The 25342-nt window shown below is 41.4% G+C and overlaps 1 protein-coding gene across 1 annotated transcript in view; it reads left to right on the forward strand.

Moving 5' to 3' along the window:
• The window catches only part of ITGA9 (integrin subunit alpha 9), a 218778-nt gene that overhangs the window by 147297 nt on the left and 46139 nt on the right, over positions 1-25342 (forward strand). Inside the window, exons 19-21 of the mRNA XM_062567896.1 lie at positions 18777-18863; positions 19785-19864; positions 22927-23016. Of these exons, the coding sequence (XP_062423880.1) occupies positions 18777-18863; positions 19785-19864; positions 22927-23016 (257 nt within the window). The remainder of the gene's footprint in view (positions 1-18776; positions 18864-19784; positions 19865-22926; positions 23017-25342) is intronic.

The following is a 25342-nucleotide window of genomic DNA, read 5'->3' on the forward strand; positions in this document are numbered from 1 at the left end:
CTGGAGAGGGAGGAGATCAGGAAATCCCACTGCTGACAGTCATTTCCAGCCGGGCATTATTCCTTTGCTTCAGATAGGCTCCCAACATCCAAGGCCAGCTGTAACACTCCTGCTGCTTCTCGCAGCTTCGCAAGCAACAGCTGAGGGAAGTTAACAGGGCTGGGCCGGGGCAGAGAGAGAAAACAGCAAGGTTATGGTTTTCTCCAGCGCACTTATTTCTTGTAATTCCTTAGAGGGTGTGCATCTGAATCTGAAACTTTTGTGCTCATTATGAATAGTCTCATATTTTGAGTCGTGTTGCTTACGTTCTGGGGTTTTTCTGCTGATAAGTAACGTGATACCGGCTCTTTCTCGGCTAGCAGAGAGGTCACACACTTTGGATGCGAACTCCTCCTTGCTCTGAATGTTTGCCGGTGCTCTCTTGACTGAGAAAGCCCAGAAGAGGAGCACACGCGCACGTGGAGTTTAATTTTTTCCAAACTGGAAATTCTCTTGCGCTGATTTCCCATACTGCTCATCCTTTCTAAGAGTTTTAAGGCTTGTGGGAGCTGGATACTGATAAAACACAAAAGCGAAAGACATGTGCCCTCTTTTACATCCAGCTGTGGCAGTGTGAGGAATTGGTTATTCATTCCTGATTATTCACTGTGGCTCCTTTTTCCAGCTGTTATTGCCTCTTTGGATCCACTAGCAGAGAAGTTAGTGTGATCACTCTCAATTCATATCCAGCTGAAACCTTTTAAATCAGTGGTTTGAGTTAATCCGACTGATTTTGTGTGGAGTGAGCTGGAACTGCACCTCTGAACCGCTCTGCCAGAATGTCAGAGGGGAGTGATGCCAAGTTGCATGCAAGCTGTGACCTCTTCCACTGACACAAGCACATCTGGAAGATCGCCCAAGCAATATATCACTTAAGTGAGGGGATTTGAACCCTTTTTCCAGGAGAGTTTTTACAGCCAGGACTTGAGAATATCAGTAGTATGGTGGGACTGCCACATGCTCCTTCTCCATTTCCATGAATAAAATGCCTGACTTTTGCTCTAGAGTGCACCAAAACATTTTTCATCCCTGGAGAAAATTGTTGAAGTTCTTAATTGGAAAGAAAAAGAGACATGCAGTTCAACCTGTCTGACTTCATTGTTTATTTTAATTTTCCTTTTCTGTGAATGCTCAATGAAAAACTCAACTTTTATATTTCCCTAGGGATAAGTAAGGAGCAACTCTTTTTCAGACCAGAGGCTGTTACAGCCATATAATATCCTCCTAGCAGGTAGGAATTGAAGTTTAAACTTTTGATCCCGACTTTACTCTTGGGATTCACTTATCACTCCTCCGTTCAGGGAATGGACCTTGAAGATAGGTTTTAGTTGTGTAATTAGTACTGGTAGGAGTCTTGTAAATTTACATACATTCTACTCCGATTTATCATGTATCTCTAATAAGGAATCTTCTGTTTTTTTTTCCCTAATGAATAAACTCAATGAATAGAATGCGGAATTTGGCATGTCTCTTGATTTGACTATTTACTTATGTGTAAAGAGTGGTTTTAGGGAATAGTCTGGGATGCTCTGTGTGACTTGGATTATTAATGGAGGTTTTGTTTGACTGTCTAGCCTTTGCTCTTCCCTTGGGGCTGTGAGGAGAATGATTTTTTAAAGAAAGAAGAAATATGTGGATGAGCACATTATGTGAATGTGCATTTTGTAGAGGCTAGAAGAGAGTGCTGTAGTGAGGTATGCTGACAGTGATTCCCAACCCACGTTCTGGTGTACCACCCAAGGTGGGGTTTCAGCACAACTTCTACTTGGCCAGGACTTGCAGTTTCATCTCCAAGGGGTGCAGAGTGGCTTTTGGAGCCATGCACGACACCAGGGTACCTGGTTGCTGTTGGCATGCAGCCAGTAGCTCCACACTGAGCTGCTTCCTCTTCTGTGAGATCTGGAACCACGCAGAGCTGGGAGCTATGGCCACGATTGCATCAATGTGGGCCAGGACGCAGGGCTTTTAAAATCAGATTTGGCTGCCCTGGCTGCCGAGGTAGAGCCATGCTGCTATCTCTATTAACAGCATTGCTGGGAGCAAGGAAAATGCCCAGCAGAGAGGGCAGGGTCAAGCCTGCTACAAGCTCAAGTGATACATGTATTTTAAGTTGCCGAGTCCTATGGCATGTTGTACCTCCCTGTGCCACATGGCAGGAAGTGGTGGTAATTGTTCTCCTCCATCTAGTGTTTCAGGTATCCAATGTGAGGCTAATAGGTTCTATAAGTAAAATTGAATCCCTCTTCTTTAATTATTCTTTATAAACACAAGGCATCGTCTTACTGTCATGCTTCAGGCATAGCCATTCTGGAGTCAACAGCAGTTTTGTCTATAGAAAGACTTGAAACCCAGCTTTGTGTTATTTCATTTGCAGATCAGCAAAGGCATGAAAAGTGAACACCTTTTAGGTGAAAATCCAAGGAGGGGCCAGTGCTGTTGAAGAAATTTGCAGCTTTGCTTTCCTTCGGGTTGATACCAGTGCCCTATGATACTGTGACACTCTCATGAACTTCCTGCTTAATACGGGTGTGAAAGAAAAGTCCTGACCTTTTTTTTTTTCTTTTGTTTCCTCTCCCTATTTCTTGCTCATTCTTTCCTCTTGCCCTTCCTTCGAAAATACAGTAAGAAAACTCTCAAGAGAATCTTAATTTCTTCTTGAGGATTACGTAAAGCAAGCTCCTTCCTATCTGCACTTCTCCCTGAGTGCAGCTGAAAGGTAATGGCTTAACCTTGGGTTCAGCTGGGATCAATCTAAATTCATATTAGCAGAAATAGGCATGTTAAACTCCTCTCTGAAGATGACCCTGGGGCCCCAAATCCTTCTTTATTTTTCTTTCTTTTTTTTTTTTTTTTTTTTTTTTTTGCCTTTTTTCAGAGCACCAGAGTAGGCACTTCTGGGATGTTTGCCCCAAAGCAGGGGAGTGAGCAATGCAGAAGGAGCAAGGCAGAAGGGCAGGGAGGAAAGTACTGAGGTGAGCTCTGCATTTAGGCGAGCTCCACTGTCCCATGGGGCTTTGGTGGGGGTGAGCCGGGGACCCCGTCCCCGAGCCGTCCCGGCAGCTCCCGCCCCAGGTTGTCAGCCACGCGCTCCCCGGCCAGCAGCGTTTTTGCAGCCTGGCTTTGGGAGGAGTCCAGAATCCCCGTGTGTGACTTTTGACTGTAACCATCTGCAGAATAATGATTCAGTAATTTCCACTTAGTGGGGGGAGAAAGAGTACACTAAAATGCTGTTCTGGAAAGTAGAGCAGTGCCTCGTGAAGTAAAGCCTTACAAGCGAACTGCTAAGCTTTTGTTAAAAATAAATCACCAAAAAACCCCAAACCTGTTTCAGTATCCTATATAATATAGACAACGAATTATTATATCATAGAATTTCAGCAGTGTCACTAAATTAGGTAGTACCTATCATGTCATGTGTTCTTGCTGGGAAAAAGTCCTTATGTGCCTTTTGTTCAAATTCCTGAAAGAGAAAGACCAGAAAATGAGAACCCGTGTGTATTTTAAAAAGCATTCCTGGGGCTTTAGATTTGGCTTTGGGAGTTGGTGGCTGTGGGTTGCACTGAGGATTACTCATTACAGGGAAGTACTCGATGCCAAACTCATTGTTATACTTGTAAGCTTAGTATTCTTTTTCACATGTAAAAATTACCACCAGGGAAGAAGGGATCAAGAGCTTGATTTTCTTGATTGTGTTTCCCAATCCAGATTGTTTTTAATGTTTTTGTTTGTGAGTTTTTTGCTTTGCTTTTTCATCACAGTATGTGTAGCTGATGGCAACTGAATTTATTTACTGAACTTTTTGTGAATTTAACCTTTAATTATAAAACTAAGTAAGAGTGATTGCCTGTATTTGAGTTGCGTAGACCGATATTCAGCAAACTTGATGGCTTACGCACAGGAAGTTGTCTGGCAGTATACTGCCAGACTATGTTGGTGTATGTTATCTGTGCTTTCAGAAATACCATTAGGAAATGAATATTGATTTCTGCCACTTTATTTTATTTTATTTTATTTGCTTTTAATTTTAAGGTAAGCATGTTTTGAAGATAGATTGCTGTTATTTTTTAGTAATAACATGTATGACCAATGTGTTATCTGTAATAGCAGAAAAACAGTTCTTGATGTTGGCAAGCATCTATGATTTAAGTGTTACATGCAGGGGTGTGTGTGTGTGTATGTATGTGTGTATCTACATGGGCAGCTAAGATGAGGCAAAGTTCTTTCTCCTCTAATGACTTGTCTCTGATTTTTGCTTGGATTATCTGAGAGCGTGGACTCATATACCTGAAAATGTAGTGCTGTTATTAAGATTACCTTTGTATTGATTACCTTTGTATTTCTATGTGCAGAACATGAGGGAATAATCCAGTTTACAATACATGTTCATCCACAGTTTTTCTAAATTAAAGGTGTAATCAAATGCAATGCACTGTTGAGATTGCAAAATGGAATTTGCAATTTCATCGTACCCATAGTGATATTAAGAATATAGAAACATGCCAGTGCGTAATTCTTTTCTTATGAGTCCATCTTCACTCTTACGACTTAATTTTCTTTTCTGAATAATTGCATTGTGTGTGACAGCATTTGATTCTACGAAGCATCTGCAGTTTTGTAGATAAAAGCATTATTAGGAATAGCAAAGCCTGGATTATTGCTAAGTTTAGCTGAATTTTTGTCATAGCGATTTTTGGAAAAAGAGCTGTATGGTTCCTTTTTAAATATAACTGCAGGAGCTGAAAAGCCTTGTTTTTCCCTTAGTCTTTTTTTTTTTTTTTTTTTTTTTTTTTTTTTTTGGTGTGTGTGTATGATTTTGCTATGGTTTTGAAATGTGGACTCTTGAAGGATGTGGTGAGGGTGTGGAAGCTGCCATGGTTTTGGTACAGGGTCAGTGTATGTACTAGCCAATGTAGTGTATTCTAGGAGTGTGTTTTCACATTTCTGTGAGCAAAGGCTGTACCTGGGTTTGCAGATTGATCTTTCTGATAGCACCTTACTTAACCAGGCACCATTTTGTAATGCTTTGGCATATGTGCAACATGGGCTTTTTCCGTGTTGTGCCTCTGTTTAAGTTTTAATTTTTCATGAAATCTGTGGTCTAACTTGAAAAATATTATGCTAATACATTATTATTAAGACTGGTGGTGATGCACTGTGTGTAACATAGGTTTTGGTAGATTTTCTTTTTTAGGATAAGTCTTGTAATCAATGAATGTAAAATGGTTATAAATGTATCTTGTGTTTAATTTTTTTTAAGGGCTTCTTTTGCAAGGAGTGGCCTGTCTTGAATTTGCTACCACAGTTGGCTCACTGCCCAAAGGTCACCTATGCATCGGCCATGGGCTACTTTGCAGAATTGTGCGACCGTATTGGTAAAGGTACAAATTCTAAAGTAAAGCGTGAGTACGTGGAGGACACCACCTTGTTTGGATTAGATTTAGTCCGAGTTTCCAGCATTGTATTTGGGTGTATTGGTAACTCACAGGCTGTTCTCCATGCTGTGGTACTTGGGGTCAGCACTGGTATCCCTCTGGAGGGGAGCGCCCAGACCGGTGCACTGGGCGGAGAGGAGGCTGCTGAGTCAGTTTTCTGTTTGTCTAGCAGATGGTAGGAGTTGAGCTGGCCAGCTTACTTTCCAGTTATTTTGTTCCTGTTTATGCATGTTCCTGTTGGATGCAAGAGGCTGTTGCCCACGTTGTGCCAGGAAGGACATTATGTGCCTTTAGAAGGGAGAGCTCTGCATCTCGCGGAATAAATGAGAAAGAATATTTCAAGTGATGACAACAGAAGATTTATTTTCCCATGTGGCTAAATAAGATGGGGATTAGGGAAGGCATCTAGGCAATTGACTGACTGGATCTAGGGAGGAGATGATTTTTTTTTCCTGCTGTCTATCCTAGGAGGCAAACAAGAGGAGGTGGTCCTTCACACTTCATCTGAAAAAAAATGCATGGCTACTAAAGCAGTTTGTTGAAGAGGAATGCGCAGAGGTTTGGGAAATGCACGGAAAGTAGCTCTGACTGAGGTCGTTTTTGAGTGAACAGTGTTTGGAGGCAGAGAGAGTATGTGAGGAGAGCCTAGCTCTGTAGCTTTCCCCTGCTCTCATGCACTTCCCTCAGCACTCTGGTCTTTCCCCTGCTCCATGACGCCCATGTCAGAGACAGGGCTGGTCAGACGGATCTGTCTGTCAACTGGATTTGTTCCTCGACTACCCCTGGCAGATACTCAGGGACAGGGGGAGGCGGTGGTGGGGCCCCCTCCTGGGCTGCAGCTGAGTTGAACTGGCTTTGCAACCCATGACTCTGGGCCTGAAAAATAGGACTATTAAATGATCTGTATGATTAGAATTCGTGTTAGAAATGATGGTTATAATCTTTTCCAACATTGAGCTGGAAAACTCATGCAAAAGTAAATGGTCTGTATAAAAATCTATTGAAAAGACTCTGCAAAAGTTATGTTCTGCCTCCGCAGAGAACGTGTTGCGCACATATTTGGCTCCTCAACTGTAATATCTGCTGATGGTAATAACCTGTAGGATACAAAATACCTGCTGTAAAATGGCTGTGTTCAGGTCATTTGCAGTGTGTGTGTGTGTGTGTGTGTGTGTGTCTTATTGGTTTTGGCTCTAGGAAATACAGTTTCTTTTACCTGGCTGCAAGTGCACAGTTACCTTTTTATTTTGCCTTATGCCTTGCTAATGAATGGGACAGCGTATGTGTGTGTCTTCGTGGATGAAGGCGATTCGTTCACAACCAGTACCGTATGAGTAGACCAGCAGTGTACAATACTTCTGAAAACACCAGATCAACTCAAAGATCCTGTTTATCCCTGATCCTTTTCTGACTAGGGAAGATTATTCTATCAAGTCTAAAAACCAGACACCTCCCCGTGTCCTCTCATCTCTTTGGACATGTTCATTGGTGGGTTTCCATCATTTTCCCCATAAATGGGGGAGGTTTTTGTGGGGAACAATGCGGGAAAGTTTCTGTGGATCCCACAGTTTCTGTGATGTGATCATCATTTCTAATACAGTCATGACATGTCTTTCTCCCTTTTCTCATCGGAGCTGCTTGTGTAGGAGGAAATAAAATTAATTGGTTTAGGGTCATGAGGTGAGCCAATGGCTTAATCCCAGTGAAAAAACCAATATGCTTCTGGCTATCTACTTCAACTGGAAAATAGTATGGGCAGAGACATTAATAGTAGACCTCAAATGAAATTTGATGTTAGCTTTTCTCTTTCTTTTTTTTTCCTCCCACTGCCTCTACATAGTTTTGAAATGCTGCAATCAAAGAGTAGCGCTAGCAGAGGGGCCTGTTTATTGTTTTAGCCAGAGAGTTCCAAACAATGCATTCTTTCCCTTTCTATTCCAGGCAATAATGACATTTTTTCCATTATAAGTACTTGTTATGTGAAAGACACTTGTTTCTTAATAGAAATTATGAGTCTGATTCTTTAATGAGTATTACAAAAGACAGGTGAAAACTGGATCAGTGGATTATTTTTTTAAAAGTTTGAATTTGTGCAGGCTTAGAAAGCTGTTGGTTTTTTTTTTGGTAGTGGTGGATGTTGATTACGTTAAATGACTCAGCAGGTAAGTCGAGCTTGTGAAACTGTCTGGTGTTTCAGGTTGGCTGCCTCACTTTGAATTTTTGATCATTTCCTTGTGCAATAACAGTAACTGCCCGTTTGTACAAGCAGGCAGCTGTGTTGTCCCTGTTTTTGCTGCTTTTCTAATGTGGGGAAGTGATGCTGTGAACAGGAAAGGACACTCTGGAGAGAGGGTTGATCCTAATGCACTGCTTAATGAAGTTAAAGTACCTTGCCATAGCTTAGGATTTTTTTAAAAGGATGGAAGGAATAAAGACAAGATCAATTTAATAGAGGGAAGGACTAGAAATGGATCCAAGTGCATGCAGTGTTCCCTGCCAGGGCCTGCTGAAGAAGATCTTTGTGTAGATACTCTGAAGGACAGAGGATTTCATCTGGATTCTGACTGTGAAAAGAACTCTCTTCCTTTTTTGGTAGCAAATGAATGAATCAGTGGGGCTGATAGTGATCTCGCTTCAGCATTTCCCGGATCCTTGCAGCAGAGACAGGCAAATTGCATCCTAGAGCTCCCCCCATAATCCAGTGCCAAAGGCAGTTACAAGCTATGGCCCAGCAAGGAGGGGCTTTTGCAGGGTTTGGTTTGGGTGAGCTCTCAAGCCCTTGGTGGCTGTCCAAAGCCTTGGATCAGCAAAGTGCCCAGGAAATTGTGAGGCCAACGGCTTCCTGTTGGAGCATCCTGTGCTTCCTCCAACCAGCTGAGCCATTTTGCTGTCTTGTGCAAGCTCCTCTTGCCCCCATCAGCCCACCAGTCCTCCTCCTGGCCAGGGCTGGGAAGGGTCACGGATGCATGGAAGTGAATGGTTGGAAAAGTCAGCTCGAACTTTCTGTCCCTTGGAAAATATTCACTTTGGGCTCTGCTCAGGAGCTAGGCAGGCCTTTGAGAGCCTGATATGAGCCTGCCTGGACCAGCAGAGATGGGTGCAAGTGCCGGAGTGGAGGTAACGCGTGGTCCCTGGGATGTGGAGGCAGCCGCTGGGCCAGAGCCCCGTGGGGGAGCCAGGACATCACCTATCCCATGTGGTGCCGGCTCCCGCGGAGCGAAGGGGTGCCCGAGCTACCTCCATGCTGCCCTCCCCATCTCAGTGGTTTGTTGAGGGAGACTCGGCATGAAACCCCTGCCAGGCAGCCTCAAGCGTGATTTGGCTTCCTTTCTTTAAACAAAACCCTTTTTGCTCTCAGTTGGTCTCTTCCGGATGGGTCAGCTGGCCCTAGCAGGGCTGGGAGAATGGGAAAAGGCTGGCGCAGTTGCCAATTCTGAGTTCCCAGACTGATGATGTCACCAATGATGTCATTTCTCAGATGCTACTTGATGCGAGGGGAAGGCGACCTCAGAAATGCAAACTTGGCATTAAATGCCGTATTCAATAATATGTGGATTGACTGTGATGAGAAGTATTTCACACCATAACTGCTTTGTACCTCTGGGAGTCAAAAGCATATAAAATGCAAGAATAAAGCCCTCACCTCTGTTACATCCTGCAAAAGTCTGGATTAAAAAGATCACAGCTAGTGTCTATCTCCAGCCTTTGCTCACGTGGGCAGTTCCACCATGGGTCATACACTACTGTGAAATAGGCTACCGCCATGTACTTTGAGAGTACTAAACCACCTAGCAGTATGGCACACTGTGGTCAAGCTTAAAGCACGTTCCTTATACTACTAATAATAATAATTGGCTCTTGCCTGAGGATGCTCCAGTCGAGGCATTTTTGGGGCAGGTCTGACCTTTAAGCTACTCCCACGCAGTAGAGTTGCAGCTGTACTTTAGCACCAGTCATGCAAGGGAGATGGTGAATTTTGGTGACGTGCCCTGTGTTATTTCTGATATCTTGAGGAAGTTAAGTTCAGCAGTTCTCGGCAAACGTGCAGTGGAAAGATTGAACTTGTATATTGAAAAGTGATGTAAATCCAGTTGGTCTGTTCAGAGTGAGATCTGTGCTGGTAGCAAAGGAGCTAAAACCTCTCAGAGTGGCAATAGTATGTATTAAGTTACCAACCCCTCCTTGTTACCTTCCAGCTTCACTACCTGTCCTGCAGGTTTCTCAAAAGATGCAAAAACGTAATCAGTTTTGTTTGCATGTTCTAAAACTTGTTTTGGGGCTTAATCACTTATGTAAACTGAGCTAACAGTTCCTGCGGTTTCTTAGGCTTTTGAGGTGGTGTGCTTCAAAAATTTGCTGCGCTAGCTTTTCCCCAGTTAAAATAAATGTTTGTGTGTGAGAGAGGAAAAAATAAGAATGTTGGGAATATCCAGTAAATATAAAAGTTTTGTTTTTCTCTTGTTCTTTACTCGAAGATTTCCTGTGCTGGTTGGGGTTGGTGATCTCATGATCTATAAATAGGTTCCATCCAGGGAGGAGAGGGAAGAGAAGGGAGGCTCTAATTAATTATATAGAAATAGTCATTTTCTCAAAATAAGCAGAAATCCAAGATGTTTGAAGCTAGGCTTGCTGGGGCTTGGGGGTGGGGTGTGCCTACAGCATTTACTAATGAGATCATGGAATAAGACAGGAAATCTCTAGCTAATGCCAAAGAAAACTTAAAAAAAATTCTTTTTATGAAACAACTGTTGAGGTCCCCCTCCTTATTTTCAGATAGTGAATTAAAGGATGGACAGGCTGACACCCTGGTCCATTAGGTCTTTATATGTGCAAGCAGTTGCATGCATGTCAGTGTATGCAAGTCTGTGGTTTTGCTCACTTAGGTAAATGTCAGCGTGACAAGGGTTATTCACTGGTGAAGCAGCAATTTGTGGAGCTGCAGAATTTTTATGTGCAACATTCACAGTTACTGGTTCAGTTTAAGGGAATATGTGTGTGTTGAAAAGTAGAGGAAAAGTCTCAGTCCCTGTGACACTTTAAAACCCTCACAAAAGATCTTTTTATTCCATGATATGATTTGATTGGATATACAATATTCTTTGATACTTATATTCAAGAGAATAAATAGATCTTAGTTCCATGAAAACATCTATCTGAGCAAGTCTATATTGAGTCTGTATCTCCCTCTCTGTAGTGTATCTCTGAACAGGTAATGATTAATAATAATTTTCACGCAGTAGTTGTTATTGCTGCTAATTTATGGTTGAACTGTCTTTCGCATTAGTCACCTGCGTTTGGAAATTATTTACAACAAAAATTATAATTGTGAAGCTCAAGTGACAGGGTTACTATGTTGAAGGAATAAAACACATCTTAATTTGTTTCAATCATTCATGTTTTTTCTCCCACTGTGAGTGCCTTTATGGCACATTTTGATGTTGTTCAGTTGAGAATTGCTTACAGAAGAGCTTCTGAATAAAAGCTGCTTACATGAAATTACCAGGGAAACCATGTTTCAAAAATTGGAATAAAACTCATAAGAATTTTGCTCTCAGATGAGAAGCTCACTGAAATGTATGTGAGCATTTTTCTTAGACTTTAGATTGATTTTAATGCCGTGGTCACCTCTGCTGGATCACTTCAGTCCACATTCACAGCTATTATTGGCCTGCAGGTATTAGTAATAGGATCTTTTTTCCTATTCCGTGTTGTATGCTAGGAGCACGTGAGATGTCCTGTGGCTTTCTTAAGTTGCCTCATGCCCTTCCCAGCCTCCGGCAACTCCATATGGAAAGGTCACAGTCAGAAAGGAGTGTTTTTAATGGTGCAGAGTCTTCCCTGCGTCACACGATGGGATTCCTGTATCCAACCTCTGTGTTCATGTAGTGTTAGGAGCTGGTGAAAACTGGCTGTTGACAGTGGTAAATGTTTGGGTTTGAATACTTTGTGTGTTCGTAAATCCTGAAACAGATGAGTTAAAGAAAAAAATTGGCTCAGTTTATGAGATACTGAGATTTCCAAACATGAGCTAGTTGCTGATCACTTCAGCATTCAGTGTAGTCTAAAGGAGTTGAGGGAAATATGTGCTTGGAAGGATAAGGCCCAGAAACTTAACTAAAATATTAACTATTTGCTCAGAAAACAAAGAGTGATGATGAAGCAGCAAAGCAGACATCAGATTGCCAGTTGAAAGAAAAAAATAGAGGGACAAATTGCTTTGGGGGATTTTAATTAGAGTATTTTTAAAGAGGTATTGTAGGTAGATTAGACTCACCATTTCAGTCATTTCAGATGGCAGATCATCTTTTACTTTAATTGCTGTACAACACCAGAAGGAATTCACAGTTAGGGATACCACTGATTCTCTGTGCATTCTTGCAGTTTAAAATAGCCCCATATTGAAGAAAAGCATGATATCTATGGAATTTTGTATTTGAAAATCAGTGCTGTTAAATGCACAAGAAGGGATCTCCAAGATTAAATTACTTAGAGCTGTGTTTGCTCATATGCATAGAAAACCTCAGGCCAGACTGGTCTTTTCTTTAAAGAAAATCCCAAACTTTTAAGATCTAAGGCATTCCCAACTGCTTAGTAGGTAACTATGGCCCCTGTTCTTTGGTGATGCAAGTTGCTGTAGAAAAAGTAGTACAATGTATTCTGGTGGTGGTTACAGCCTTGTTAAATGAATTAAGAAGTCTTAATATCCTTGAAGTCTCGATTAGAGCATTAAGAAGACTGTGAGACAGCAAGAGTTAAGGACAGAATCAAAATAAAAATTATACCTTCAAAATCCTAGGAAACCCCCAGTGGGGAAAATTTTTGATAGTATAGCTGAATGGCCCATACCAAGAGTATAAAGAGTAATTTGAAGAACCCATCTCAAACACCATCAAAGAGGTGAGCTTTTAGTTTAGGTTAGTGAAATGAGGGGTGGTCGTGCTACCAGGCTTTGCCAGCTAAGGAAGCCGATTACCAGCTGTGTACAGACCTGTATTCAGTGATACATCTTTGTATCTTCCAAAACTCAGAGGCACTTAAAAATGCAGTGCAACTGTAAATAATTGCCCTGTTGGATGAAACAGAACATCCAGATGTGCATCTAAACTCTTGTTTGGGAAAGTGTCCCTGTTCACAAACATAAGTATTGAAGTATGAATAAACACTTTTATAAATATTAAAAAGGCACAAAGGTAGCAAAAATTGATTTTACTAATACTGATATCATAGAAGATAGTCCCAGTGCCTGATTTAAACCTCCAGTTTTCGTGCGGGTCAGATGGCCCAAATTTCCAAGTAACTAGAGGAGAGAGGTAATTATATATGAAGTGTATATATACTGGAAAGATTGGGTACATACATCATGTCTAACTTCTGAGGCTAAGTGAAGCATCAAGTGAGCAGTGCAAATATCCTTCCTTTGTGGCATTTTCTTAGCATATTCATTTTAGGACTTCTCTGAGGAGGATAGTGTTCAAGGCCCCATGTGGTGTCAGGTGTGAATGTCCTCAAACAGGTAGGTGTTATAGAACAAGAAAAGCAATAATAACAATTATGTCTGCTGGCAACATGCACAGGCTCTCTCTGTGTTCACTCCTGTCATCCTGCTTTTGTACCCTTTGGAAAACCTGCAGCAGCATGACAAAACTTAACAAGTCAAATAATTTCTCAACAGTTTCAAAACAGGGGTGTTCTGCCAGCATATTATCAAGGGTTCCAGGACATTTTCTCCTGTGTTCCAGAGTGTATGTGCTAACAGCTAGGATTTGCAAGGGAGAATTTTTTTTTACATCTAAACAAGAAAATGCTGTAGTTTGAGTATAACCAAGGAAAGAGGGAAAAATAAACTGCTGGTACATGTATTTTCTAGTAAGTCTGTTTTTTTTTTTCCTCTTAAAAAGTATACAAGATACCTTAACAATTCTGTACTGAAGATGTTTTCAGTACCTTTCATTAGTGATTTTAATCAATTCAAAAATAACAGCTGATCACAAGACTGTTGAAGAGGGTTGGGTCATCAGCACAGGCTAACTACCAGGATTCAGTGAGGTACTAGCTACTGATAAAGCTGAGAGTTAATATAACTTTCTCTTGACTATCTTTGTATGATTTCAATAAAAAAAAAAAATACTAAGTGCCATATCCAGCACATCATTTTGCCAAGTTCTACAGGTTGAGTATTTTTCTGGTGCAACTTCCTGTTGGCGTTTAAGCTGTGGTGTCTGCTGGTAGCTTGTATGCTTTGAAAAGCAGAGCTGGCAGGTGGTAAATAAATGATGGGATAGTTGTATTCACACCTTCTCTGTGAGAGCATGGACCAAGACAAAGTATAACGCAAGTGAACTGTAGTTCTACGTTTGCATGCTTTTGCTGATTGCCGTAATTCAGCAGAAAAATTGTCAAATAGAAACCTACTGCAGATGGATATTGATGGGGAGAGAATAATGAGCTGGAGGAGATTACCTGAGGGGATGCCTAAGGTAGTAGGCTTGCAGTCGGTCATGGGGGAGGACAAGGTGTGCGAGCATGCTGATGAAGTATGCTGGATTGGAGACAACGTTAGTATGGAGGAAAATGATGTAATCATTGAGGAAGAGTTGAAGGACTTCTTTAAAGTAAGAGAAATAAAAGCAGAATGTGAGTATATGAACTGCCAGATCAGGCTCATAAAGAGAGATTTTTTTTTCCTGAGGTTAGATATGACTGAGGTAGAGAAGGGTCAGAGTGTATTGGCTGATCAATAGAAGTCATCACATATGAGTGACATGATGCTGCTGGGGGAAAAAAAGAAAAACAATTATGATCTGATTTGGAAACTGTTATTCAAGGTGAAGGTAGGGAAGTTTCAGCTCCCGTGTACTGAGCTCTTCTGAGGTGCCGTTCCATGTTTGTCTGGTTCTGGTCATCCTCATTCAAGGCAGGGGAGCTTGGTGAGGAGCGACGTGCTGCACTGTTGTGTCAGTGTGAAGACTGCCGCGGGAGCGGGGTCTTTAACCGGTTGGTTTGTTTTATCCTGAGCCAGGAGCCATTCTGTCACCAGGGATTCTCTCGTACTGTTTTCCTAAGACATTCTCTTTTCCTTCTTCTTAAGCCTTCGGTTTGGCGGTTAACCAAGTTGAAAATGACTCTGCTAGGTCACAATAAAAAAATGCTAAAAAAAAGTTTAAAACTCTCTGATTCAAGAGGAAGGGGAACAAGTGACAGCCCTCTTTGAGTAGAGTTTGGTTCTAACAGTGGCCTTTCACAGCATCACACCTAAAATGTATTGATATGCTCCAGCTGGTGTTAGTCCATCTTCCTATCAAGATGACGTTGGGCCCATTAAATACTATTAGGGGAAGACAAGCTTTCTAAATGCCAAAACACATGCAGTGAAAGGCTGGTTGGGATGACCTATTCTAATACTGAACAGTTATTTTCTTAGTGATAACTTACTTTATGTGGCCTGAAAAATAGGCGGTACTCTTAGAGTTCAGTTATGATCTCTGTGATCCGGCAGCAACGGATCCTGGAGCAAACTCCAGAGTTGCTCTGTGTCTATATCCCCAGACTAACTGATTTAACCCTAACTGATTACAGATAGGTGAAGTCAGCAAAAGGATTCTGCTCTTGAGTTATAATGATCCTGTAGTCCAGCCTCCCATCTATATCATTAAAATGCTCTACTCGCGTTGAAATACTTTCCAGACCAAGCTGGATATGTTGTTTACCTGTCTTAATCAAGTTACTCTGTGAGCCGTTAGCTCTCCTCTGGTTATATATGTGAGTTGCCTTGGGCAGTAAGGGCTAGATTGCACTTGGTGTGTGCCTTAGGGATGAGGCAAGGATATGAGGAGATCTTGCTCCTAAGCAAGCCTTGCTTTCTCGCCCTGAGATCAGGCATACTCAGAGCTTCTGTGCTCAGCAGCTCTCTCCTTCTCCCGAGACATATACTGGCCAATTATACAGGTAGAGCAGATAGTTGATGTTGCCCACTGCAGACCATACAGTGCGCCAGGCAAATGCCTGAAAATACGGAAGAGATAGAGTTGACTGCTAAAAATATGAGCATTACTGAAATATTTTCCTCCTTGCTCAAATCTTTAATTTGGCAAACACCAGCATTCCCAGGTGTGATTCTCTACCATACTATGTTAATATAGTTATTACCAGCTTCATGTACTCCAGAGTGAGCTGAAATCACACACAATATTTACACTTTCAAAACAAACACATCTAGAAGTAAGACTGCTTTGTATCTCTGTTCATACCCCTGATTATATTCGCTGAGGTCTATATTTGCCAAACATTACACCGCAGAATGTAGAGCTGTTTTTTCACCATATGTCTCTTATAATGGAATTGTCTTTTTAAATATTCCTGTTATAATTATCAAGAACTTTTCTTTCTGAGATAAAGAACTTGGAGAAGCAGACTGTGAGCCAGCCTAAGATTCATGTTTCTCACACCCAGGTCTGCAATTATTATGCAGTAATACGACAGTTATTTGGCTAATTAGCTTGCTGTTTGACTTTCCCAAGAATATGAAATATTTCAGAGAGAAAACAAAGTTTTCCAGCCATAAGGCTTCTCCTCTGTCTAACTGGAGTGGAAACTTCCATCCCCTTTGGGTGTATATTGTAAGCGAACTAGAAACTCTGCTATGGAAACCCATGCAGTAAGCTGGGTTCTCAGCTGGGTTGTTATATTGGCATGGAGAAGTACGAGCACTCGGAGTGTTACCTAAAATCAGCAAGAAGTGGCATCCAAAATTTGTGCAAGCCTTAAGTCCCCCTGCCTCCATTCCCTGTTAGTCAGATAACAGCACCAGCCCTTCAGTTTGCAGGAATATTATGGAAATTTAACTCTTTTAGGGCTTGCACAGTGCCAAAATGTTTTTAGAGCTGAACACCCATAGGAAATCCCATGAAGAAACAACTCTCCGTCTCTCCAGAGCAGTGTGCTGTAAATAAAGCCAGTGAGTAGGACAGTGAGCAGTGAAGGAAAACCAAAATATTTGCTCATTAGTTGCACTTCTCCATCCTCATCACGAAGCAAGGCAAGGAGTCCATGGAAAAGTTTTCTGAGTGTAATTTAGAAATGTGCGGGTGGCTGAACCCACGTGGTGCAGGCAAGCTTATTTCTGTTATTTCCCAGCATTATATAGTTTGACTTTGCGGCCTTGGTAACGTTCTACTAGTATTAATCGTTAAACTGGATGGTTATGTTAATGAAGCCAGAAGGTTGCTCAAGTCAGCTCACTACACTTACTAAGCTGTTGTAAAGGACAGCAAAAGTGGCCAGTGCAACGCTGTCTATCGTTTCCGTAACAGGCCGTTATAAGCAAGTGGCATCTGGCTGCCTGTTGTCAGGACTGAAGAGACAGGCAGCCGCTGCCTTGCAAAATGAAGAACTGCACTTCTTCTGGTATCAAGATGAGGGTTCTTTCTGTTATCGTGTTTTTTGACATTTCTGAAGTGATACGGCCTTGAGGAGAGAGGGTGGCCTCTTGGGTCTGTCTGGCCACTGTCACCACCAGACAGCTATGTAAATAGAAACCCTTCATGAATGAAGAGAGGCTGGGAGTTGATGAAAGAGAGTTCATAGGTTGCTACAGCTAGACAGCAAGGGACGTTTGAACAACACAGTACCAAGAATGTTCCCAGAGGAAACAGCTGTGAAATTTTTCTTTTAGTTACGCAGCTGCTCGGAGTTTGTGTTCACTTGATCACTCGCGTAAAACTGGAGAACCTCCCAGATTGCTGAGAGGAAAAGGCAAATGAAGGGAATGCTTTGCCTGTGAAGCACTTGTTCTGCTGTTTGACTTAAATGTAGAACATGAATCTGACACGGCATGTGAGGATGGCAGCTTTGCCCGATCAAAGATAGATACTTGATTTGCTAGGCAATATCGTCTTTTGTATGCTCGGAGATAGAAGTCTATTAAAGATTGCAAGGAAAAGAACCGTGGAGAAACTGAGCACACAGGCCACTGCTCCGATGTTCAAGTAGTACTGGAATAATTTCATGCCATCAGACATTTCACAGCACGCAAGGTTTTTCTCCTTGCATTGTTTTCTTTTCATCTGAAAGCAGTGAAATACTGTAGTGTCTGAGTCAGCTAGATAAGAAAGATAACATTAGGGGTGTAATTTCATATGTATGAAATGAATTCATGAACACATGAATTCATGTGTTCCGTGATTTTGAAGATAAAGGAGAATCTGAATGTCGTCAGCCTGATATTTGAGGTGGTAGTAGTGTCTTTAGAGCACTAATGCTTGGCTCAGCTCATGTGTCAGTGGGGGCTAAAGAGTTCTTCAGCCCAGTCTAAAATAAACACTTACACGTGGCCTGCTGAATAGTTTTCTAGACTCTGTTGATTACAGCTGGAGCACTAATACGTAGATTGTGTAGTATTCATCCACCATGTAGGCGTCTAAATGGACATACCAGACTCTGGAGCTGAATCTCACGCTTTCTGTTTGGTGAGATGAGCCTACCCACAATGACTGAGCACAAAACTCTTCTCTGAGATCTGGAGGTGAGAACATGCTTACCAGGAAGCAGGCGCTTATTTTATGGAGCAGTAGAACACTTTGCAAGCAACAGCAGCATTTCTGTTGTATCAGTGGAGGCAGCAGTCAAGCAGTATAAGGCTGCCATAACCTTCTTCATTTGTGTTATTGACAATGTTCTCTCAATAGTCTCTCATTGTTTATTTTGAGGAGAGTTTTTATCCCTCCAATTTATCTATGATGCTGTTGTATCACTAATTTGGTACCCCAATCAGCATGGCCCATCCTGTGGACCAGAAAAAGCAATCAAGGCAGTGAATGATACCAAGACCAGATGACCATTTTCTCCTGCATCTGTGCATGGCCTGGTTCAATCACTGTTGCCCAGCACAACTCTCTTTTTATGATACTGTAATGTAGAAGACTACTTTGGGGGACCTGTAATCTGGACTATTTGAATGCTATCTTTTAATAACCATGGGAAATGACTGGTGACCTGAATTATCCAATAACTTTTGACTCGTCTCCTGACTCTAATATACTTATCCCTGCAGTATTTCACTGTCATGTTTTTCAGAGCAATGTTGTGATATTTGTCATCTTCTAATTGTTAATATTATGAGGTGGAGTGAGAAAGTGCGACACTGCGCTTCTTTTCTAATGGCTGTTAGTTTTCTGGGAGTAACAGTGCTGCAGTGGGAAATTTTTTGTTTTCTCTCTAAGATATTTCATCACAAGGATATTTCTTAGTAATCTTTCTTTTCTTCTCCCTCAAATCCATCATCTCATTGTCTATTTTATTTTCTTAAAGGAGGAGCTGGGCATTGCCTGTGAGTTGCTCGAGTCAGACTTCCTCAAGTGCAGCGTGGGATTTCCTTTCATGAGATCAAAATCTAGGGTAATGTCGTCATATTTTCACTTGCAGAGTGATGATGTTCACTTCCCTGGCTCCAGGGAGTAGTTGGGAGGGCAACTGCTTTGTTAAATGCCTGTGACTGATATTTTTTGTAGCTTTCCAACCAAGATATTCAAGCCTTTCACAGTTACGGGAAGGTATTGGTACTCTTTTCCACTGAATAGAGCCGATGACAGTACCTTATCTGCTGCAATATAGTGCTATTGAAAGATGATAAAAGAGTTTCAGCTGCCAAAAACTTACATTTCCTCTGCAGAAAATTGGAACAGGACTCTATCTTATTTGTGTTGCCTTCCTTGTTTCTAGTTTTGCTGTCTTCTCTCGCAGAAAAGTGTGACTGAATTCATACAAATAAGAATGAAAATGTTATAATGACTTTTTGTATTATGGTCTCCCAATAACTTTTGCAGAGGGTTTTATACAGGTAGTAGAAGATGAGCTCATATATTTCGAAATACATCTGGGTCCTTTGGGTCATAGAACAGATCTGTATAAATCATTGGTCAATCTCAAAAAAAGTGAGAAGAAAAGGGATAGTTTCAGAATGACTTGAACAAAATGAGTTTGGAATTTTTCAGAAAATATGACTTTCAAAAATTATTCCTTTCCATTTGAACTGACATATTATTTCACACCACATGAAGTATTTTAAGTAATTTTGGCTGTAACATACTCTTCTGATTTTTTTTTTAAAATAGGACGGTAAAAATAAATTCAATAGCAAAATATTATCTGGAAGGTAAGAATCTTAGTGTATTCTGTAGTAGAGGAGGTGCTCTTAAACATATCAAAATACGCAACTTTTGTACAGTTAGAGCAGGAAAATGTATATGTGAAGTTTCAGAATAAATGTATATTGAAGCAATATATAGCATCACTAAATGTCACTTTTTTTTTGTGCAGTATGAGTTCAGTGTGATCTTTGACACGAGCCACTTGTCTGGGCAGGAAGAAACACTTACTTTCCTCGTCACTGCCCAAAGGTAAGGGAACCTCCTCATGTTGTGATGACTTGAAGGCTCTTTGTTTAATGAGGGTTGCATTGTATATGTATGACAGTCATGTAATAGAAGTCCTAGACACACATGTATATGTATAAAAATGAGACTAAACGATTGAAGCTAAATGCATGTATTTTTGTAACATAGAGGAGCCCTATAACTCAGTCTCCTGCAGAAATGGGGAGGATGGTGCTTGGACTTTGCCCGCTAGGCAGTTGCAATTCTGAAGGAGCATTTTGTGGTCTCTCAGTCGGAAGGTCCTTGTGTTTCTGCACCCATCCTTTTGGGCCCTCCATGAAGCTCAGCTCAGCTGCACTTGACAATCAGCACCAGGCAGACCCATTTGTTCCAGCTTTTGAACAAAGTAAGTGTGCTTGGATGCAAACCAGAAAAGCTAAATGCATTCATCAGATGGTCAGGGATCTTCAGTGACAGTTTCCAAAGTTGCATATTCATTTTTCTCCCTGGGGATCTCCAGCAGGGTAGGACAGAGTGTATGAAACAGCTGACAGGGCTACTTCCCAAAGGGCTCTCAAGCTTCATGGGACCAGCGTGATGCCAAATTTTAACTGGCAGTGATATGATGTGGGTACAGGGATTTGATCAAGGGCAAAATAAAGGGTGCGACACCTACTCTGTGCCTCCTAAGATGATTTGGTGCAAAGAAGTGAACTGCCTTGTTCGCAGGCAACATCTACATTTGCATGGGAATTAAAAGTAGCATGGCCCTAATAACCCTGGCCCTAAACTGCTGCTCCAATGTGTTAAGTGTGTGACTGGCTGCTGCTTTCACTTGCTGTGTGAATGGCCCGTTTTCATACCCATCTGTGCCAAAATAAAGATCCCTAATCTGAATTCTCCTGCCCAATGAGAAGTTGCCCTGCAGTGCAGCTGGAGATGAGAGATGAGGACTAGCAGTTGCTGAGTTGACTGCCCTTGCAAGGCATAATCTCTGCTAACACCCTCTGTTAACAGGGGTGGGTGGGGAACAAGATCCTGCAGCATGTGGTTTGGGTATGAAATACTGTAAGTGAGACCTTGCAGCAGAGGGGCAAGACTGTGTCTTACATATTAGGGAAGTTTTATTCTCTGTAAAGTTCATCTTGGGTTCAGATGACCTGTAATACTTGTAGGTCAGGGAGATCTATCAAGAGTTGCTGTACAAATGCCAGCAGTGGCAAAGATAAGTTGATATGGCTTTAAATTGGCCCAGCTGGTGATATCCAGATCATCCCTCTCATCTGCTTGCCCTGCATAGCACAAGGCTAGGCTTTCCTCTGTAACCTCAGGTTGCTGTGCCCTATCTGTGAGAAGGGTTAGTTCGTGCCTTTAGATGGGTTGAGGAAATAGATATTGGCATAGTGCAGATGCCTAGAAGGGTTCAGATAAGGTTTCTTATTTCAAAAGGAAAGTTTCTTATTTTCAAATGTCTGGACATGGAGAGATTCTTGACTCTAGCATGCTGTCGTGGGAAAGTAAAAATTGCCCTTCGAGTGTCCACTTTAACCTGTCAGTTGTAGCTACTAATTTGGCAGCAGCACATATAACAAGAAACTGATTCTGTAGTAGGTGACAGAAATCAGGGGAAGGACTAAACATTAGGTTTATTCTTCTTGTAAAAACAAACAAAAAAAGCTTTTCTAACTTGGTGGAGTGAAAAGACTTTCTAGATCCACCTAGCTATATTCTCCTTTTCTGCCACTAACTCTGCTCCTTTTGATAAGCACGCACGCAGCAAACCACCGGTGAAATTCTACTTACTTCCCCCCCACCCCCATGGTATCTTGATATTTGCGTTGGATGAGAAATGTCTCCATCTTGGACTTTTTTTTTTTTTTTTTTGTTTTGAGCCTGTCCAGAAGAAAAGCCTTTATCACATAGTTTTTTAGTTTTGACTAGGACTAAAAGTTAGTGGGTTTTTCCTTCTGGACAATAGTGTTGTTTATTAGCAGACATAGCCAGTGTGTCCACTGCAGAAAGCTGAGCTGTATGTATGTAACCAGCAGGCTCTGTTTTCATAATCTGATTGAACAACTGTCATCATCTGCAAGGTATCATCTGGGATGTTTTACAGAATCACATACTGCCTGCTGTAGCCTCAGTAGTACTATCTTAAAATAAATAGGTTCACATCTTTTGTTTTGCCAGACAACTTAATTTGCAAGTAAATTTGATGAGCTGTAAATACAAAAGTGATCCCCGATTCATTACTGAAGAAATTGGAAATATATGTAACAAATATCTTTCAAGATTGTTCTTCTGCAGTGTCATACACCAAGCAGACCTATGATCAAAATTAGAATATTTGCAAGTTTGCCTGCTGGACATGCATTTCAGGAATCTTTTCCAGAGTTAATACTGAAGAAATTACCGCTGAAATGTACTGTCTTAAACAAGAGATGATCACTCACTTTTCTCTTTCCTTCTTCTGCACTTTGACATTTGATGTGATAACCTTTGAAAATTAAAAGAAAAACTGGAGAAAAAAATTAAATTTGACTCAATGCAGGTATATAGGAAGTGGAATGGTTGAGTGGTTTTGGCTAGTTCGTTATGAGGGTCTAAGCCACAAAGTTACCCGTAGTGGCACCAAATTGGTGCTGCTGTACTGTGAAGCTGCCCTGAAAGCATTATTTCATTTACTGAGTCTAAGCTTCGGTGAGACCCCTCCTAAACTGATGTACAGTGAGGCTGGGAAAAAAATGGACCCTTTTAAGTCTCAATGTCCCTGTTTCTGTCCACTGTGTACAATGCTTGCTGTAGCTTTGCACTTCCATTTGGCTTCACACAGTGCCTTGCTCAAAGGTAGGTTTTTCAGCACTTGCCTGATTGTGTCACAACCACAGAGAAGAGCCAAGAAGAACATGCTTTATGTGTGTGCCCTCTCCAAAGTACGATAAACAAATGTAACTCTCAACCTTTAAGAGGCTTCTTAAGGAGTGATAACATCGTTTGGAGAGGCAGAAAAATGGTAGCTCTGTAACTGTGTGATTTATTGCAAAGGCTGTCGATTTACAGCATGTCTTTTTTCCTTTTTGACACAGTGGAAACCTAGAACGCACCGAGTCGCTACATGATAATACTCTAACCCTGTCTGTACCCCTGATGCATGAAGTAGACTCATCTATCAATGGGTAAGTACCAGTCATCAAATGAAAACAACAAAAATAATAATAATCCTAACAATAACATGTGAGTCTATTACAGTGGAAAGTTGCATTCTTCTCTTTGTTTATATGTAGCCAGAATGTTGCTTTTTGCTTGTTTCTCAGACTCTGGAAAAAGGGACAACCTCATTTATTATCTGAGAATTTTATCATTCCTTTCATTCCACCACTGTACCTCTTTCTTGCTCTATTTTAAACATCATTAATTAATTATCATGAAATTTATAAGAGGTATTTTAGGGATCTTATTTAAATTCATGTCATTCTTGTGGATATGATGGACCTTAAAATAAAATGAGAGAAAGTAAATCACCTCTTGTTCCTTAGGACATGCTTGAAGGATGTGGTTGAGAATTGGCAGGCCAAAGGTTAGGGTCAGATGTTCTGGGATTTTAAGGAGCTTGGGGAGGTCTAACTGCTTGCCTTTCTGTTTAATTTCACAATCAGAATTTGCTTCTGTTCCCTTTCCCACTGTCTCTGCTCCCTGATCTGCACAGTGTCTGATAACAACCAAGAGACCTCACTCGCTCTTTTGACCGAAATGCTTGTATAACATATAGCACTGTCCTCTCCCAGGGGCTGGAGATGTGCCAGTTCCTGGTTTTGTGCTCAGAGGTCTTGCCTTCCCCTTCAGCATTACAGATTTAACTCTGGAATCAAAGATTTGGGGTTCAGTCCCAACAGCCGGACTGTGCTCGAGCACAGGCAGTGCTTGAGTTGGAGTTGGGTGACCTGGTCACAAGAGATGAATTAGCATCCGCATAGACTGAGAAATTTAACACTTATCTTTAAACTGGAGAAGCAAAAGCTCATCAGCAGAGTCCCCAAGAGGTCAGTGTCCATTCAAGCCACCATTTATGGCAAGCCCCTGTGAGTATGTATTGCCTAAATGACCAATGCTGTTTGTCATTAGTATAAGATGATTTCCTGACCACCATACTACGTGTGTGGGAAAGGAGTTACCTGCACTGACATGTGGTTTGGCTGAAAGGCTGAATAAGCTCAGATTCATGGGCAAGGCTAGGTTTGATCACATAAGGCTGAATTCCCCTCTAATTGCATAGGAACAAAATACCTCAATTACTGCCACAGCAGCCACAGTGGTGGAAGAAAGGTTTGAGCCTGCTCAGGGAGGTGAAGAGCACTGTCAGACCTCACAAGATGACGAGCAAGTGTAAAAGCTCCTCCGTTTTGAGAACACAGTCTCAACATTGTATTTCGGCTTTTTTTGAATGCTTTTATAGTTAGAGATTGTGTAGCAATTTAAATCAACATATCCCTTACTTCTGAGTGCTGTGAGAGCTTTACAGATATAAAAGCTTTGGTCTATGTCTTTAGATCTTTGTTTGTCACCTAAAGAATATCATATGCCAAAAATGTGGTGCACCTTGGGCTTCTTTCTTTCTCTTCAGAATATACTTTTTCAAAGTATGGAGCCTCTGAATTTGTAAACTTCATTTAACTGACTCTGTGGATTTTCTCCTCTGACATACATTAAGCTTAGCTAATGTAGCACAAGAATGTGAGATTAGCAGGAATAAATTGGGTTTATTGAGGGAAAAAAATCCCAGGCTTGGAAATAGTAGTAATATTTTTCCAGCAGTATATTTTTAAAGAGTATTTTTGTTAGTTGTTCTGTATCTGAGTCTACAAGAGAGAGGACTTCACCCCGATCATAAATAACCCCCAAAGGCTGTACTTGGGAGGAGCCTTCTGGCATGACACTTTAGATAGGAGCAGTAAATCTGTCTCCTGCTGTTTCCCCTCACAGTCCTTGCCACAGAAGACAGCCCAGGAGGAAGAAGGAGATGTACCAAGGCAGGCTCAAAATCCAGGCTCAAAAACGTGTGATCAAAACGGCAGCCTGGGAAGAAAGCATGGTTTTAGCTAGACCCTCACCATAGTCTGTCTGAAATGCCATCAAAACCCTTTCCAGCCAGTGGAAGAGGCCTGAGATTAGGAGGCACAAAGGATGATTAAAGCATTTTTCATCATCATCTGAGGGATTTTCAAGTTCTGTGTTGTGCCTCCAAGTCTTCCCTGATAAAAACTATCCTGCATTTTGTGCTTTAAGAAGAGAAGAGTAGTTGAAGAGCCTTGGCCTGTGCCACTGTAGCTCAAAGCAAGTCATAGCCACCTCTATGCTTCCCTTTTATTGTCTGTTAATTTTAAATGTTGTGGAGGGGCAGATAATTAATGAATTGCTTATTCAGGAAATGTTCTGTAAAATCATAGATAGAATTAAAATGTTATTTGCATGAATATATATCTGAAAGTATTCCTATTCCTAACT

Source organism: Rhea pennata, chromosome 2, assembly GCF_028389875.1.
Source record: "Rhea pennata isolate bPtePen1 chromosome 2, bPtePen1.pri, whole genome shotgun sequence".
Taxonomy (NCBI): domain Eukaryota; kingdom Metazoa; phylum Chordata; class Aves; order Rheiformes; family Rheidae; genus Rhea; species Rhea pennata.